We start from the raw sequence: 17,897 nt of genomic DNA on the forward strand, positions 1-17,897 counted from the left end.
TATATCTTTTTTATCTTTTTCTGGGCAAACGTTAATGACATTTCTAAATGCTATGCTTCAGGGTTAGACTAATATTCTTTCATCACCACATTAAGTCATGCTAACTGTTAACTAGCCCTTAATTCCAAAGTAAAAAGAAAAATTAAAAAAACACTCAAAATACTAAAAAAAAACCACTCAAAATAAGCAGCTTAAGCAAGAACAAAAGCTCTGGCGGGAAAAACCTCTGATCTAAATCTATGTGTTTTTGTAAAAACAACCAGCAAACTATTACCCACTTGCATCCATGTTCCGCTCTGCAGTTTTTCCTGGTATGAAGATGAGTAACAGGATGCTCTTACCTTTTGTTGTGGGCTCTGGCATTGTGAATGATGCTGTTATACCAGCGTGACCAGCGAGCCCCAGGGAAGAGAGCCGGAGTTAGGGTCTGGGATGGGACCCTTTGCACAAGCGTGACCAAAGATTAGGTGGAAGATGAACAGGAGAGAAATGAACCTTCAGTCCACAAGAGTGGCAGCTCAGTGACAAATTAGGGGGTGACAGGCTACTGGTCTTTATACGGAGAAGTTCTGGCCCCTCCTCTAGGTGTTAGACAATGAAGTTACTCTCTCCCCAGCTGCAGCATCACACCCCTCTAGTCTTCCTTTGGACCGGCCCACATCCATCAAAAACTTCCTCCAGAATAAACCAATGGATTAAAACAGGAGGGATACATACGGTCCTTCAGGCCAGGTTGGGTCAACAAGTCCTTCCCTAGCAACACCCATAAGAGCCTTTGACGGGGAACAAGGGCAACTAGGTTGGATTACATAACTCACATGTCATTAGTACTGCTGGATTAGTAATGCCATAGCAGTGAGAGTGCAGTGTCCGGGGTGGGGGGCGATCCAGGGAAGTGTGGTAAATACCACAGGGAAGCTTATATTCCTGAAAATTTGCTTCTGCCAGCCTTTACTCACCTGACTCTAACAGTGTGTGTCACATACTGCCTAGGTGAGGTAATCTTCTATGCAAAAGCAGGTACTCACATCCACATGACTGGGTTCATTGCTGAGTCGGGAAAACCCATTTTATCATTGGCGTCTTTCAACACATGGAAAAGCCTACTATGTTTCCATCAAGTTCCACAGAAGAAGCAGGAATAAAGAAGAAACAGCCGGACATAGACGTACTGATGGCAAAGAAAGACAATGGCCCTGATGCAAGATCACCACTGCTATAAAAGCCAGTGAAGCAAGCAGAGTGTGAAGGTAGGTTACAGTAAAAGACTGCAAGAAGCGGGGAGGATTTAATGCCTGCAAATACAACAGACACTGAGTATCACTTTGCTTTCTTTCCATCACCATAAATCAATGGACTGTTTATGTCATGTCAGTAGACTCACTGCTCCTTAAAGCTCACAATGCACGGATATGCAGCAAGCGGTCCTTGACGATCGTCAACCACTTGACAGGCAGCACTCTAAGTGAAGTGAGGCTTGTAGGCGGTGCTCATGCATGATGCCTGGTGCAGCTCGAATAAACCGGAGCTACTGGGTGAGTCTGCAGAGCTCCTGCCAAGAGCCAGATCTGCTTAATCCAAGAGGGATTCCATCCATGAGCACCAGTCTGAAAGAGCCAAAGCAATAAATACTAAAGAGATTCCTGGGAGCTAGATATATAGCCTATACTTAGAAAGCTATCATAAACCTTGACATTTGACATATCTGACATGGAAAGAGAGACTGATAGTGAATTTTGAGATTGGCATCGTTGCTTTAGTTCCTAATTAACCTTTTAGCACTTGAGTGAGCAGTCAATCAATCCCAAGACTTGGGATTCACTCGAGTGATCAGTAAGTCATTCTGGAGAAGAAGACTTAGGCAACGAGGCTCAAAAATCATCTGATTGAAAGACAGAAGCTTGATTAGTTCTGATGTTTCAGCATGTTATCAAGAGGCTAAACAGGCCATCTAGGGAAGCAGTGATGTGTTAAAGACCTGTAATTACTATAAGGTAATTCTTTGTACCTCTCCTCTGCTTGCAAACAGGTGGGGGATGATAAGTGCCTTCTTGACAATTCACTTGACAGTCAGGACAGAGGCCCCTAGCAAACATTCACACACCGGTGATTATGGATTTACCCCTCTACCTCAAATAAGAGTTGAATGCCACATGTCAGGACACCTCATATATCATACGACAGTGTTTGCCAATCCGGTCCTCGGGGACCTGCAGACGGTCCATGTTTTTGCTCCTTCCCAGCTCCCAGCAAAAAAGTGGACTGTCTGGTAGGGAGCTGGGATGGAACAAAAACACGGACCATCTGTGGGCCCCCGAGGACCGGATTAGGAAGCGCTGTCTTACAAGGCTAATATGAGGACAATGAGAATTAGAATAAAAACGAATTACTTGTAGAGTGTGATTAAGGAATTGTAAAATTTCATGCAACTTCTAAATTGACTAATTTAATTTTCCAGCTTATTGTAATCTTCATTAATTTGTGTTCTTGACACTGGAACATAACACCACAAAAACAATATTTATACACCAGACTGATTGATTTTTATGAACTGAAGTCAAATACGTAATGAGTGTAGAATTAGCACTTTCAGTTTTGCTGTGATGTTGATGCAAAATTCTGTATTGATAAATAAAATAATCCGACAAAGCTGGTAATTCTTTATTTTGCGCAATAATCTCTGCGTTGCTCTTAGGTGTGGAGGGCTTTGGATCAAAAGAATATTCACAAAGAAGAGCAAATTTAAGGAGGGAGCCCCGAGAATCTGGCTTATGTAAGAGGCTTCAGAGCCAGGTTTGAAGAATGTGGCCTTTCTTGGTAGCAGACACAGAGATCGGTGTTAGACCATATATATCTCAGGGTGGGCTCCAGTTAGATGAGGGGGGCTTAGGGTAATATCATGTGGGCCAGATACAACGCACCCACAAAACATTTTGAAGCGCTCTGGCTGGACGATGAGTCACATCACAGATTGGTTTTAGCCGTTACGTCATAGCAGGGGAAGAGAAATGGGGTGTGAGTGTTTTCCCAAGGTCTGCAGCACCCCCTGCTGGCTGACCCCATTCTGTGCAGTACACAGGTACATTCCTGTTTTGAAAGCGCATTGTTAGGTCAAAGTCAATATAACTTGGAAGCATCCAAGTCTCATTCTGGAATTCTAGTAAGAACAACCGTAAAACATCCATTGATGTATTTAACTCGTCAGCCTGGACAGTACACCATACTCAGCTTATCTGTTAAAAGGAACCGCAGAAATCCACTCAATAGAACCTGTAGAACAGATAGCCTAGTATCTTCAACCACTATTATGGTGATTTAACTTCTCGGAAACATTGTGTCACTTTCAGAAGCTATTGCACAAATTCAGAAATTTTGTCTAGTCTGGAACTTCAACATGTGATGTGTTTACTCATCTATCGAGAAATATTAAGAACCACAAGCACTTGTGCAAACCTCCGCCACTCTCGGCGATAAAGGCATTATTTTAACCACCATTTCTTCCTGATCAGTTCTACAGACCATTCTGACCCAACATGGACGGCATGGACAATGAAACCGTAAATAGATTCTTCTCTCCCTCCTCTTAAATAAGGAGATGGAAAATGACTCTGTGTCATGATCAGAATTTTGGCCCCTGAGAAAGAATCCATTCCTGAGAAACTGTTTTCCTGTTCATATGATCCAGGACCCACTTGTATCAGCTGTGTGACTTTATCTTGGGGATGTGAAATTTCTTCATGTTTTAGTCCTCCCCTCTCTCACACTCACAAAAAATCCAATTTGGGGGCTTTTCTCTATAAATAAAACATGTTACAAACTGCAGATAGTTGGCGCAGACTAGCTCGTCTTTTGAATTGTCAGGGAATTACAGGGTCCTCCTGCACTGTAACTGATTTTTGTTGTTTTCACAGTAAAATTACTGTATTCTCAACAGTTCATTGCTGTATTTGTTGTGTACAGTATGTTACTGTAGATTTTCATACTTTTTGCTGTTTTTGCACTAATTTACTGTATTTTTGACAGTTCATTGTTGTATATGTTATGTACAGCACGTTACTGTAGATTAAATTAAAGTATATATAAAAATTAAATTTAAAGTAAATTAAAGTAAAAGACCGTCCTTGAATTCAGCGGAATGTTATTTTATTTTTTTAACATCAGAGGTATAGACATTTTCCATTTTTGAAATTTAAAAATGTTTTAAAAAATTTACAAAACATTCAACAAGTATTTTTTTGCCAACCCGAACGATGGGACATCCTAAAACGCTTAACGTGAAAAAGCTTAATGTGGTTTAATGTATCAAAACAGTGATCAATAATCACCAAATTTCTCACAGACGTATCATGCGGTTATAAAGACTTAGCAGCATAGAATCAGCGGCGGATCCGCCCTCAAGTCGTTAGATCCGCCATAATAGCCAACTCATATATACGACATGCGCCTAAGGGGCCATACATTTAGTATACGTACGCACATTTTACATGTCTGATCCTGGACACTGTCAGTAACACCCAGATGCTCAATGCACTCCAACAATGATCCAGGTTCTCAGAAACATAAATGTCTCAACCATCAGATTTACTACTAAGATGATGTCAAACCGGCAGGATTATTACAAAGCACAAACAGGCTATTCAGAAATACTGCATCAATATACAGAAATGAAAAAGCATGACATACAGCAAAACCTTTTCCCAACAGTCTTTTGCCATTACTTGAAACTTAAATGGACTGCATTTATATAGCGCTTTTCTACTCTTACGAGTACTCAAAGTGCTTTACATTTTATGCCTCACATTCACCCACTCATACACCGGTGGCAGAGGCTGCCATGCAAGGCACCAAACTGCTCACCGGGAGCAACTTGGGGTTCAGTGTCCTGCTCAAGGACACTTTGATGGGGTCAAGAGGAACCAAGGCTCGAACCTGCAACTAACCAGCTGCCGAATGATAACATTACCTCCTGCGCCATCATCTTCCCCAACTTAAAACCAAAATTGTTTCCTAATTCACAATCTAACATTATTAAATAATACTTTTCATATTGTTAATGACCAATGAGCTAAACCTGCTTAACAGGTAACTAAAAAGAGTTTATGGTGGTACCTTTCCGTCTGTTAAGCGGAAATATATTTCTGTTTTCATTACTTTTACCTTAGTTTTTTAACTTTCAGGTTGGTTAAGAAGCTATTTATTTATACTTGTAAAGAACGTTTCGTTTTTTCGAGCGACTTTATATACATCAAATTTACAATTATGAAAATGTGAGGATGGCTATGGGGGAAAATATTTGGAAAAATACACGAATAATTAATATTAATTATTAATAATTAATATAACTGTTAATAAGAGCAGCATTACATTTTTAGTAACTTAAAAGTAAAGTATAAAACGTTCCCAGCTTGACTGCGGTTAAGTTAGCCTCGTATTCGATATTCAGTTTTCCGGCTTTAATAATTTTTACTGGAAGTAAGTTAGAACGTTTTTAATGACAGAATTGTGATGAGGTTAACTTAACTTCATATATGTTTAAATATTAAACATTAACTCAGCGCCACGGCTTCTCTTTTTCTTAGCTGGCGGCAAATTGGCTTGACGACAGCAATATATTCTCACGTCTCTGGGGGTTGTGGGTTTGAATCCCGTCCCTGTTGTAAATGTGCGAGTTTTCCGTGTTTTTCCTGTACTGTGTGGCCTGTGTCAGACAGCAGTACCGCCAGCCTATCGCACTGTGTGTATTAAGCTAAACTTTAATTTAAGCGGCGTTTTACTGACCTCTACTGGCCAAAGGAAACAAAAGACCGCTGCATAAACTGTTTAATGATGTCTACACAGTGCATGCATTTCTAAATAATAATAATAATTGATACTTTATTGATCCCCATGGGGAAATTCAATTTACACCTCCCCCTAAGTTACTCTCTGTTAGTGAGAACAAGCTGGCTGCGAAGGGGAGCCACCTGTTAAGGGTCTTACTCAACGACCCACAGATGGGCTGAGGTCAGGCTCAAACCGACGACCTTCATGTTTATTTTACCCAGTTTGTATTTTGAGGACCTAATCTGCATGGTTTGAATCTATGAATAGAATGTATTTTTGGAGAAAAACAATGATTCACAGAAAATGTGTGTATTCCAGGATAATTCTTACGCACATTCTGCTTGCGATTTACCATTATTATCAACATTACAATCATTGCTGTCCTAAATATGTCTCATCGGAATGCCATATTCGCATCTGTTCTAGCATAGGACAATGCCACTTTAAATCTTAATTGAAGTACATATTGTTTATTTGTTACCTATCTGTTAAACTTATGCTATTATATTTTTACTATACCTCAGGAGATATTCAAGGTTACATTTCACTGCAAGTCATATGTGTATAACTGTACATGTGACAAATACACTTCTTGAATTGAATTGAACTGAATTTATGATATGTGTAATCTGATTAACGGATGCAATCATGCATGTACAGGACAACATCTTCAAAAGCAAGCAACAATTAAATGAATTCCACAGAACCAACAAAACCAAAACCAGATTAAATTTCAGAAGTGAACTAGCCAAGACACACATTTAGTGTAAATCATTTTATTATTTTTCTCCAAAAATACATTCTATTCATAGATTCAAAAATATGGAGTACATCCTCAAAAGACAAACAGGGGGAAAAAAAACACAGAAATCTCCGCATTTATAGAGCGACAGCACGTTCTCTGGCTTTCCTAAACGCGAGAAGCTTATATTGCCTTGGAGGCAAATAACAAAGAGAACAATGATAACTGACTAATAAAAAATGATAATAAAATAGAGTTAGAGTTTATCAAAGTGCCACATGTCCCCAAGATACAAACCAAAGAGCTTTTATTCTTGCAAAATAATAAGACACAAAATTAACCTGTATTTACAAAGCTTTGGTAGGATTTTGCCACTGCGGTGAATATCGGGAAGGTCACAGCGTTACAGGAAGCCATTGCAACACACTATACATCAAAACATATCATTTATGAAGGACAGGAGAAATTAAATTATAGCCTGATAAAAGAGGGACATTTCGAGTGGAGCATGGATAGACATGAGCATTGGTCTGCAGTGAGCACAGAAATAGGGACTGGAGAACAAAGAACCTCGGATTACGGCTTCAGTAATAGTTCACCATTTAAGGCATTGTTTTCTCAGAGAAATTTACATGGTTAGTATTGTTCTTACTAGGCGTTCAGCATTTCTATGTTTTGACCACTTTAGCTCAGCCTGAGCGTGACATCATAGTCATTGTCACAGGGATAGTGTCCATACCAGCTGTGCCAGTCTGGTGGCAGAGCATCATAGTAGACCTGCTCAGTGGGGGCGCACTGGTGGTGAGACACATCTCGTGGGGGATGAGCGGGGGCGTGGCCAGGGGCGTGGCACTGCGTGTGGCCCGAGCTCAATCGCTGCAAGATCAGGGGGTTGAACTGGTAGGTGAGCTTGCGGCGGATCTTGACAATCTCGCCGGTGCGGCTGTAGTTCCGCAGGGCGCGCGCCATCTTCTGGTAGGTCATGGTCTTGCGGTTGCCCTTGCGCTTGCCCCAGCTCTCCGCTAGCCTCTCCTTGTTCTTCGACACAAAGTGGAAAGTGCCGTTGCTCCGGTCAGCCCACTGGATGGAGTCGGCCATGCTGGCATCATGCAGAGCCTCGTGCAGGTATTCATAAAGTCGAAGCTTCTTCCGACCTGTTGGGGTCACAGATCCCAAAACCTACTGGTTCAGTCATATAAAAAAAATCCTTCCCTCACCAAAAATCATTATATCAACCCACCTTTCCCATTCCGCTGTGAGGGAAACACTGGGTAAATCTGAGGGGCTTCACAGGGTGTGGAAGAAGAATTGGAGGTCTCCGGAACAGTGCAGTCCCAGGGCTGGGGCTAGGAGAGAGAACAGTCAAATCACACGTTAACATTTCACGTTTATTTTTAAAAACAACACAATCACATAAAGAAGAACAGAGGTAAGCTGGCTGTTCTGGAAGCTGTAGCATGAAGTGTGAACACTCACAAGCTGCTCTCTCCAGTCGTACGCGGACCCTGGTGCGCTGGGGCCGGGATTCAGGGGGTAGCAGGGACCACCAGGCTGTCTGGCTGAACCCTGAGCTCCCAGCGTCTCAAAGTATTTGTACTCTGGACGTGGGGAAAGAAGATGCGCGTTGGTTAATCTGCACGCTTCAATAACAGCAAGCTTCACACTATCAAATGATAAGAAAAGGATAAATTCTGTCACAAAAAAAAAGCGGCTTTATAATTATGACAGAAGTGGAGGGTGATTAGAGGATCGGAGTCAGGTTACAGGGAAGGTGAGAATTTACAGGGTGCAATAGGTTCACAGAAAAACGAGAATAAAGACTGTGATTTGGCAAAACACGGGCAAAGCCGTGGTTGTCCGTCTGCTCCGGACTGCGTGCTTAGCTGGCTCTGTCGCCGGACAAACCCATACCTGGCTCAAACTGCAGCTCGCTGGAGTGCCGCTGGATGACATCTATGGCATCCTGGAACTCCTGGTTAAAGTGATCCTGGTCCAGATCATTCTGAAAGGAACCGGCAAGTCCGTTGCATGATCCATCAATAATTCAATTAGAAGACAAACAGCAGTGTAACTCAGCACAGAGCGGCTTCCAAAAAGCTGAGACCTGATATTCTAATATGACGTATAAAGTGAAACCACTGATGAACCTTAATTAGTAATTCTGACTTATATATACATGCATAAATGCTCAGGTTTAAAGCCCCAATATTGCCTATTGCTGTCAATAGTCTGATAGACTTTTTAATTTAAGTTAGTGCGATGGCTGTTTAGTGATACAGAGCAATAACTCACCATTGTTGGCGCCTGACGATTAACTGATGTTGGGCCAGAGAGGATGCTGGCTTATATATATATGATAACCTCCATCCCCCCCAAATGAATGATGTATCAGATAAATACACGGTCCGTTTTAAATATGTCAACGTCACCTCCTCACGGCACGATCAGAGCCCTTTCTGCAACTTCTCTTTTTGTAAATGAAGATCAGTTATTCCTCCCACCGTCAGCCTGTTCACGCGGCCATCATTCTGGCCGGGCCGCCCCAACACCGTCCACTGTAACCTGTGCTAATGCACAGCCCAGTGTCTTCTGGGATATTCTGTCCAGAGATGCCATTTGGGTCACAGGACTGCAGTGAAGTAGTGGCTCGGATCCTGTTCACAATTAGTATGGAAACTTTCAGCAAATTACCTTGTGGATGGATAATAACTGCAAAAAATCAATTCTATAGCAAAATTGGGAAAGTTTAACAGTAATGCTCTCTGTCCATTCATCCATCCATCAATGAATTGCTTATCAGGGTCATGGGGATTTTTTTTTGTCCATTTTTGCAACAGATGATTATAAAACACACTTAATGCACCATATGAGGGTTGTGTAACATGGACAATGTTCTTTTTCATTTCTTTACACTCCATATATAAATTGTGCATAAAACTTCTTTATTACGATGCATGCCACACTAAGGAAAAGCTGACTGACATTTATCGGATGTGTTACACATGCAGATCATACTGCATATGTATATTTACAGCTGTATATTGCATTTATACTAGTAAAGTGTCTTTCTGGGGCAATTTGAAGTGTATGACAGGATTTGGATTTGAACCTGCAACCTTTGAAATGTAAATTTGATAGTAGTTCATAGCCATCTGCACCTAGACAGATGTTTTGATCTTGTCCGTACTTCATCATCCCAGCTCAGTGCCGTTTATCAAGGGTAACATCCGAACTATTGAGCGACTTATCTGCTTTTCTGCTTTGCTTTCCATGTACCCCCACTGCCGTTCAGGTGCAGGTCCTGGTCTCAAAGCTGCTAAAAAACTGCAGCCAGCCATGGCAATTTGGGTCAGTTCTGATCATTATTGTGGAACGGCACGGACAGACGTGAGACGTTTCAGAAATATGAAAACATAATTTAACATTAGAACACAAATTAAGAGTAACAGTATAAAAACTAGTAAAAATTTCTTCAGTTCTCCAGAAAGTTACTGATACCTTGGTGGCTGGCTAGATGAACACCGCTTTGGTTCCCAAACCTCTCCTCAGGGGCACCTCCGCCATTCCGTGTATTTATTACATTTCACCACCAGCTCACTTATTTAACATAATTAGTTTAAAAAGTCAATGACATATTGATTAGCTATACCGGGCATGCTAGTAGTCGAGTCAAAAAATAAATGGGTGTATTGTACAGTTGCTGAAAATACTGGGGTGGTTTTAGCAGAGGTTCTGGAATGGCTAAGCTAACACACTTTGACAGGCATAATAGCATAATGTTACCCCAACATAAGGATCATTTGGCTGCCTATGACTTTTGCATGGTGCTGAATTTTGTACATATCCTTGCAAGACATGGTGAAGTTCTCAAATTGTCCACGCGAATGGAGTTTGTGTCATGTGATGGGTTGGTGCCTCGTTCTGAGTAATTCCCTGTCTTGCGCCCGTAGCTTCCAGGGTAGCCTCTGGAGCCCCGTGACCCTTCATAGTACAAGGGGGTAGAGTTGATGAATGGATAGATATCTTTCCATCAGATCATTTAAGAGCTTCAAATACACCTTTTTATCATTACTTCCTGTGACACATGGACCATCCTTCTCCACGGATGACCAACCAACAGAACGTGAAAGTGCCCCAAAGAGTCTTCGGAGGTGATGCTCACCTCTCACTCACACAGTGTTGAGATAGGCTTCTTCTGTCTATCACTCGAGCTTCTCAAGACTATTATAATGAAATAAAGGCAGTCTGTCATTCAGGCACATCCTAGAGGCATGTCAGTCCAGCCAATTCTCTTCTGTGGTTCCTCGATGGTGGAATGAGCTTCTGAACCACGTCTAGTCATCAGACTCCCTTTCCACCTCAAGACTCAAGACCCAACTATTCCCTGAATTCCTCTAGAGGCCTGATAATTCTTTTGCTTCTTGCACTTCTGGTCCTTGAACAGTCTTATTAGGTTCTTGCTTAGTTAAGCAGCAGTTGTGTAACTCCGGCTCCCTCTCCGCTTACACTTGTACCTCGGTATTCACTGGAAGCTCAGCCGAGCTGCACTTTTGCCCAGTTGACTCCTTGACTACACGCACACTACCGGTCAATCATATTTGCACACACTGGGATTTTCTACATTTGCTAAAAATACACTCAGTATTCTTTGCTAACAAATTCACAGCATGTTCACCAGTTGAGTAACTTTATTAGCAAGAAAATGTCATATCTTTGATTCATCACGGTAACCTCCTTTAGCAGTTATAACAGCAGAGAAAATCTGAGGCATTCTTTCTACAAGGGACATTAAAATACTGCTCTGTTTCATGGGATGAAACAGTTAACTAGTGCATTTAAAGTTAAAGGACAACTTAGAATTTAACTCTGCCATCAGGACACAACCAGTTAATAGGATGTCAGACGTGCACTGATACATACTCTTTCCAAGTTATAAAGGAAACTTGTTTTATTTGACACATTTTAATTTATAATTGTTCACTCAACTTTGCAATACTCGACAAAAATAAAAAATCTGCAGATTATGAAATAAATGGAAAAGAGGTAAAAACCTGTGATGTGTAAGAAACTTTGACTGGTAGTGAATGTTTATAATGTGCTATTTGCCTCGCTTCTTAGTGTCTGCTAAGTAAACTACATGTAAATGTAGAGTTGGTCAAGAATTTCAAAGTAATCACAAAATGCATGTCTTCCTTGAGTATTTTGCAATCAAAGATTCCGTTGACATCAAAACAACATTTAAGCTTTTAAAATTGCATGCTGAATAATTAAAGGGTCAGGATAACATTCTTCTAGGGTATATAAAAAGCGCACGTGCATCAGGGAAGGTTCTGCCACCCAAACAAACAGCAACTTTTTGAGAAAAGCCCTCACAACATGCTGGTAATAAAATTTTTAAATATAAACTGACAGGTTCCATCACTTCCCCTTTCAGAGTGAGAGAGGTAGAGATTTGCCACCTGGCCAACAAGATGGAGAGATTAAGGTCCGCGGTGCCCCAAGGCTGGAAATGCAGAGATTACCATGACCATGCAGGAGAAGCTGATGCAACAGTAGACGTGCTACTGGCATTTAACTCCTGCGTGCAACGGGTGACAGACTGTATGCATTTGTGAGAGTTTGTCTTGAATCTGCTCTTGAAGTCAAAATGCCATTTAACCGGATGTTACTCATATACGTAAGTCGTGTCCAAATGACTTGTTACATCTGCGGCACAATGGTGTAATAAAAAAGGAGAATGTAGGGATGAGTGGAGATGAGAGAGCATATTAAATGCTTCATACTCAACAAGGTGTTTGGCTCTTGGCTGACTAGTGGCATAATTCAGGCATGGAGAAAAGGAATCTGTACCCTGGAACATGTGGATTGCAGCTTCTCACAGAATAACAACAATTCAGCAGTTGGACAGTTCACAAATGCGAATTTGCCCAACCGGAATACTTTCTATCCATCATCTTTGCTCTACAATCCATAGGTTTATGCTTTCTGCAATTTAACACCGTTAGCATGCTTTAAACACATTTATATACATTGCTGTAGCCTGCATTTCAATATTACCGATGCAGAAAATGAGTAGAAGACATGATACAGAGGATATAAGGGGCCCAAAACAGCGTCCAATACAGAGGCTACACATACAAAGGACAGTCATGTGACCAAGACAAAGTTTTATGTTTACAATTTCCAGTAAACCAGGTGGGAGTGGATTTTATCTCATGGAACAAAAGCTCTTTCCTTCCTCTTCTCTGCAGCCCTTTTCAAAAGGACAAGTAGTATCAACAGTAATACAGGAAGAGCCCTATAACCACAAAATATCTGCCCCCCCCCAAACTCCACTTCTTTGTTCCCCCAGTGCCGAGTGAAAATAAAGAAGTGCCCAGAGCTAAATAATCTCTCTGACAATGTCGTGTATGATATCTGTGCCACCCAGAGTCCGAGCGGCATGTTAACAGATTTCACAACCAACGCCGTTGCACCGGCCGCCTGTGTCCTTTTGTGTCGGTCGCTCATCAGGCGTCCAGGCCGAATGAGGCACCCCCCCCCCCCACCCCCCGGGGATCACCCTCCGCTCCCTGCCGCAGGTGGAGAACCATTTCCTCATACGCTAATTATCTCGTAATCGACACACATCACTTTCACACTTCCACTTGCACTGGCCCACAGGTGTGAAAAGATGGGACAATTAGAACAAGCATAATTCTTATATACATAAACAGTTCACCTATTATTTTTGCAAGCGTTATATGACTCTGTTATATATACAGTACCGTGCAAAACATGGAGGCAATCAAATAAAATGTTTACATCAATTTATCTGCAAAGTAAGTGTACATTAGCTCAGATAAAAGGACACAATCACAATATGTGCAAATTAACATTAACATGATAAAAAATAAAAAGTCGCTGATATCTAGATGGATGGTAAGATGAAGACCACTTCGGTTTCCAAACTTCTCCTCGGGGGCACCTCAACCATTCTGTGTATTCATTAAATTTCACCACCAACTCAATTAACTAAATTATTAATTAATAAAAATGTATTGAATGACTCAGTGAGGTATTGATTAATCAAACAACATGTGCTACTGGTCAAGTCAACAAATGCATGGATATGTTTGATGGTCACTGCAAATACTGGGGTAACTTGAGCAGAGGATCTAAAATGTCTAAACTGACACACTTTGACAGACATCATAGTTTTACACCAACATGAAAATCATATAAAGATCATTTTCTTTGACTGCCTAAGACTCTTGCACAGTACTGTACGTGCATATATGTCCAAATGTGTGTGCTTTTCCCCCCCAATTACAGCATTTTAAATTGCAGCATTTTATAAAACGTATGTAGCTGCGTCATAATAAAATGGAATATCACTCATTTCTCTTGCCACATGAAAATCATCACAGTTTAGTGAAACGTCCTTTGTTTGTTACCAAAGACAGGGAAGGTAGGTGCCATGGTGATTCAAAACACAGATCAGTAAGCTGACAGTTACCAGTTCTCTTGAAGATTACCTTTTGCCTTAGCTGGGCTCTATTTTTGAAAACTTTGAGGAAAGTTCTTAACCTAATGTGCTTTTCTTTATCATCATCCAGCTACTTATGCTGATAAAACAAATTCACTCCATATTAAATGGACAAAACAACAGTAATATTAACATTAAATGAGACAATGCTTAAAAAAAGCAGTTACTATAATCGATGCCAACAACGATGAGCTGTTGCAGCAAAATGACTATCGTGTGACTCAGCAGGCCCATAGATCGAGAACCCTAACCCAACAGCTCACTTTTCCCTTTTAGAAATAAAAGAATTGCCCTACGATAAAATCTGGCTGGCTGCCAAACAACTGCATTTAAAAATATGTTAACTTTTGTTAACCTTAGTAACTTGTATTTGACATGGAATGCTTTTTAAGGTTACCTGCCAGACAATAACACTACAGGAATAACAATATACTACTACTAATAATAATAATAATAATAATAATAAACCACTAACTGTGCCTTATATCTGTCACTGCCAACTCCATTCAAAGTGAAGCACAGTTATATCTATATGCATATTTCATCCATAAATTTAAATTGTCTCTCATGAGACATGCAGCAGCATCCTTCAGCTTCGCGTCAGGGTCTAACTGCCCTCCTTGATCATAATCAACATTTTCCTCTGATAGTCTGTGCGGAGATTTGAATCTGGGTCCTTGGATTCCTGGAATAACTGATAATCATCCACTGTAAATCACCCATGCATTGTTACTTTACTGGAAAAATTCATAAGCAACTTTTGAAGTTTTATTTTGATTATTTCATTGGCTTTTCTTCTTTAGAAAACGAAATGAAACATTCCTTACCCGCAGTATCCATCCCTTAGTCGCAGTTAACTGTCCACTACATGGGTCACCAGCTAGGAGGCTCCCTGTTTTGGATAAAAGCACCAGCTATACAGCGAAATGTACACGTAAATACGCTGGGAAGTGAATTCAGAAAAATAGCTATTTTGCGCTATTAACCAGAATGAACTAGCGAAAGGTGGGAAGTTATTGGGTATGTGGGGTACTTGATGCTTCCTTAAGGAACAGAATTTCAGTTACTGTAGCTGATAACAAATCATGTAAAGGACACAGTTTACAGTGAATATCAGAGAGGAGTTAAATGATCATACTGAGTTTAAGTAGGGCTTCTAAAATGTTTGAGGGGAGCAGTGTGGCGATCTTTACTGCCGAAAGTACGGCAAACGTAACATTACAGTTGCAGTGTCCATCGCATATAGCGTGGCTGAGGCAGACCGCAAAAAACATTTGCAAATTTTTTATTATTACGGTAACAGTCACGTGACATATACAGCGTCATTCCATTCATCGTACGCGGAAGTAAAAGTTAAATACCAGAGAGAAGCACATTCGTTACGATTCAACTTTTGTTTTTCAAACAACTACAGGCCCATAATTAGTTGAAAAAATATAATTCATTTATATGTGTTTTTTTTAATCCAGCAGTTTATCAAATAGCGCTTAATACTTTTGGCAGTATTTCGCGACGGTTTAAACTGGAAACTAAAAAAATATATTTACCTTGAATTCCAGGACACGTCACTGTATTTCCGAGTGGAGTGCACTGCCAGGTTGAAGAAGGAATCAGGCTCGGGAAAATATGGGTACGATTTTGAAATTCATAAATAATGCTTCAAAGTACATAGCGGACAGTTTAAGACTGCAGCCTTTTATCATTTCTTTTTGCTGATGTTTTGTTTCCTCTTCAATTCAGCGATCCGGTTTTAACAGGAAATAAACAAGCCTCTCAGCAGCCATGGCGTTAGCTAAACCTTGGCGTTATTTTGAGGCAGTTCAGTACTGTCGGTCTGCCTTGTTCGGAGCTCAACTGACGTGCCTCGCCGCACATTCTCGTCTTCAGGTTAGCTGCTTGTCAGGCTGACTAGGTGTAGTGCGTCGGCGTACGAGCATTACTTTCCTCATCATAATATCGTTTGTTTAGCTGCTACAATCAAACCATGAGGATCACATGCTGCTTCGCAATTAAGTGAATTTATTAATCAGCTTAATCAAAGGCGACGAAAAAGGTGCGACTGTTAGTTCCCTGAAGTCCTCTGGATCATAACTCTCATGGTCCCTCTCCACAGGCGGGTTTTTTTCCAGTCTCTTCTCCGGCCTCTTTGGCTCCAGAGAGATGAGGATCTTGATCCTGGGACTGGACGGCGCCGGGAAGACCACCATTCTTTACAGGCTTCAGGTCGGAGAAGTCGTCACCACCATTCCTAGTACGTATATTTATTGAAACTTGACGACCTCAAGAAGTTAGACTACCTCTAGTTCTTTAACTTGTACGTGCTGTGTATCATTTATAACTTTTACCAGATAAATCCCACTAAAGCAATCAAATGCAAGTGTTTCTGCCAGCGGTGTGATTCTATAAAACATGGGCAGTACAGGATAGTAATGTTGCAAGACTGGCATTGAACTCAGTCGGACCCATCTGTTTCCAGCTATTGGTTTCAACGTGGAGACTGTGACATACAAGAATCTGAAATTTCAAGTGTGGGATCTCGGGGGTCAGACCAGTATCAGGTACGAATGAGAGTCCACCATGCCACATGGCCTCCCAGTGCTGGCAAGTCACAATGGATGTTGTGGTGTCATGAAGTATGTAGATGGAGCTTTTTACAGTGACTTTCATTCTTACTGTCACCTTGCCTCCTAAGGCCATACTGGCGGTGTTATTACTCCAACACGGATGCTGTGATCTACGTGGTGGACAGCAGTGACCGGGACAGGATGGGAATTTCCAAGTCAGAGTTGGTGGCAATGTTGGAGGTAAGAGAACAGGACACCGGATAACAGGATGGTGGCGGGATCAGAGTCTTGATACGGCAGTCTGGAGACATTGTTGACAGATTAATTTTTGGCCTCTGCCCCACGCAGGAAGAGGAACTGAAGAAGGCAATCCTGGTAGTGTTTGCTAACAAGCAAGACATGGAACAGGCGATGACACCTACAGAGGTGGCAAACTCCCTAGGACTCCCAGCACTCAAGGACAGGAAGTGGCAGATCTTCAAAACGTCGGCAACCAAGGGTACAGGACTGGATGAGGCCATGGAGTGGTGAGTGAAGGCCGACATGGAACAGTCCTCTTAAAAATAACTCTGCTGAATGTATAATTTATAACCTCATTAAGCGTATTGTTAAAGATAGAGGACTTGTGTTTTCTCCTCCCGTAGGCTTGTGGAATCGTTGAAGAGCAGGCAGTGATGTCAGCAGTGACCTTCCGTTACTCGTCCCCCGCCCCCACACCCTGTGTAAATACTCCTCAGTTACACCCAGCACTCCTCTATTCCAACCCAGGGAAGAAGTTGCAGCTCCTGTTGCAGAGGGAAGGACATTACAATAGCAAGGTGTTGGGAGGTGCACACAGTCTCCAGGTTAAACAGCTGTCCTGGCACTCCATGTGCTAGTCTTTTGTATGGGTACTGATTCCTTTTTAATTTCCATGTGCAAGATTTATTGAGTTGTGTGGTCAGATTTCATTCTTTGCACTGAGGTCTTTGGACTGCAGTTTTGCTATGTTTTAGTTGACACTAACTGTTTTTGAATGGTCTTCCACACCTTTTCTGCATATTTATTTAATCGGCTTTAAAATGGACTCGTAAATTTACATGAATTCACACTGAATAAATCAAAAGGGTTATTCAGTTTCAAAACACTGCCTGTTTTATTGTTCGGTATTCAATCCTGGACTCAGGTGTGTGTTGTATTGTGTCTACCAGGAGATTTCATAGCTTCACATTTGTCCAATTTTAGTACATAGCACTCAGTG

The 17,897-nt window shown here is 41.3% G+C and overlaps 3 protein-coding genes across 3 annotated transcripts in view; 1 reads left to right on the forward strand and 2 right to left on the reverse strand.

Moving 5' to 3' along the window:
- mybpc1 (myosin binding protein C1) overlaps positions 1-538 on the reverse strand; it is a 33,747-nt gene extending 33,209 nt beyond the window's left edge. Inside the window, 1 exon segment of the mRNA XM_049022561.1 lies at positions 342-538. Within this exon segment, the coding sequence (XP_048878518.1) occupies positions 342-363 (22 nt within the window). The 5' untranslated portion in view covers positions 364-538.
- Positions 539-6,583: 6,045 nt separating this feature from the next.
- spic (Spi-C transcription factor (Spi-1/PU.1 related)) lies at positions 6,584-15,367 on the reverse strand. The gene is made up of 6 exons (XM_049022765.1): positions 15,232-15,367; positions 14,921-14,985; positions 8,477-8,567; positions 8,042-8,163; positions 7,806-7,911; positions 6,584-7,719 (listed from the first exon to the last, which is right to left on the reverse strand). The coding sequence occupies exons 1-6, from the start codon at positions 15,365-15,367 to the stop codon at positions 7,250-7,252; spliced, it is 990 nt and encodes a 329-aa protein (XP_048878722.1). The 3' UTR covers positions 6,584-7,249.
- A 200-nt stretch (positions 15,368-15,567) lies between these two features.
- Positions 15,568-17,781, forward strand: arl1 (ADP-ribosylation factor-like 1). The gene is made up of 6 exons (XM_049010614.1): positions 15,568-15,723; positions 16,207-16,344; positions 16,570-16,651; positions 16,786-16,897; positions 17,006-17,184; positions 17,302-17,781. The coding sequence occupies exons 1-6, from the start codon at positions 15,720-15,722 to the stop codon at positions 17,330-17,332; spliced, it is 546 nt and encodes a 181-aa protein (XP_048866571.1). The 5' UTR covers positions 15,568-15,719; the 3' UTR covers positions 17,333-17,781.
- The last annotated feature ends 116 nt before the right edge of the window (positions 17,782-17,897 follow it).

The sequence above is a fragment of the Brienomyrus brachyistius genome, chromosome 1, assembly GCF_023856365.1.
Source record: "Brienomyrus brachyistius isolate T26 chromosome 1, BBRACH_0.4, whole genome shotgun sequence".
Lineage (NCBI taxonomy): Eukaryota > Metazoa > Chordata > Actinopteri > Osteoglossiformes > Mormyridae > Brienomyrus > Brienomyrus brachyistius.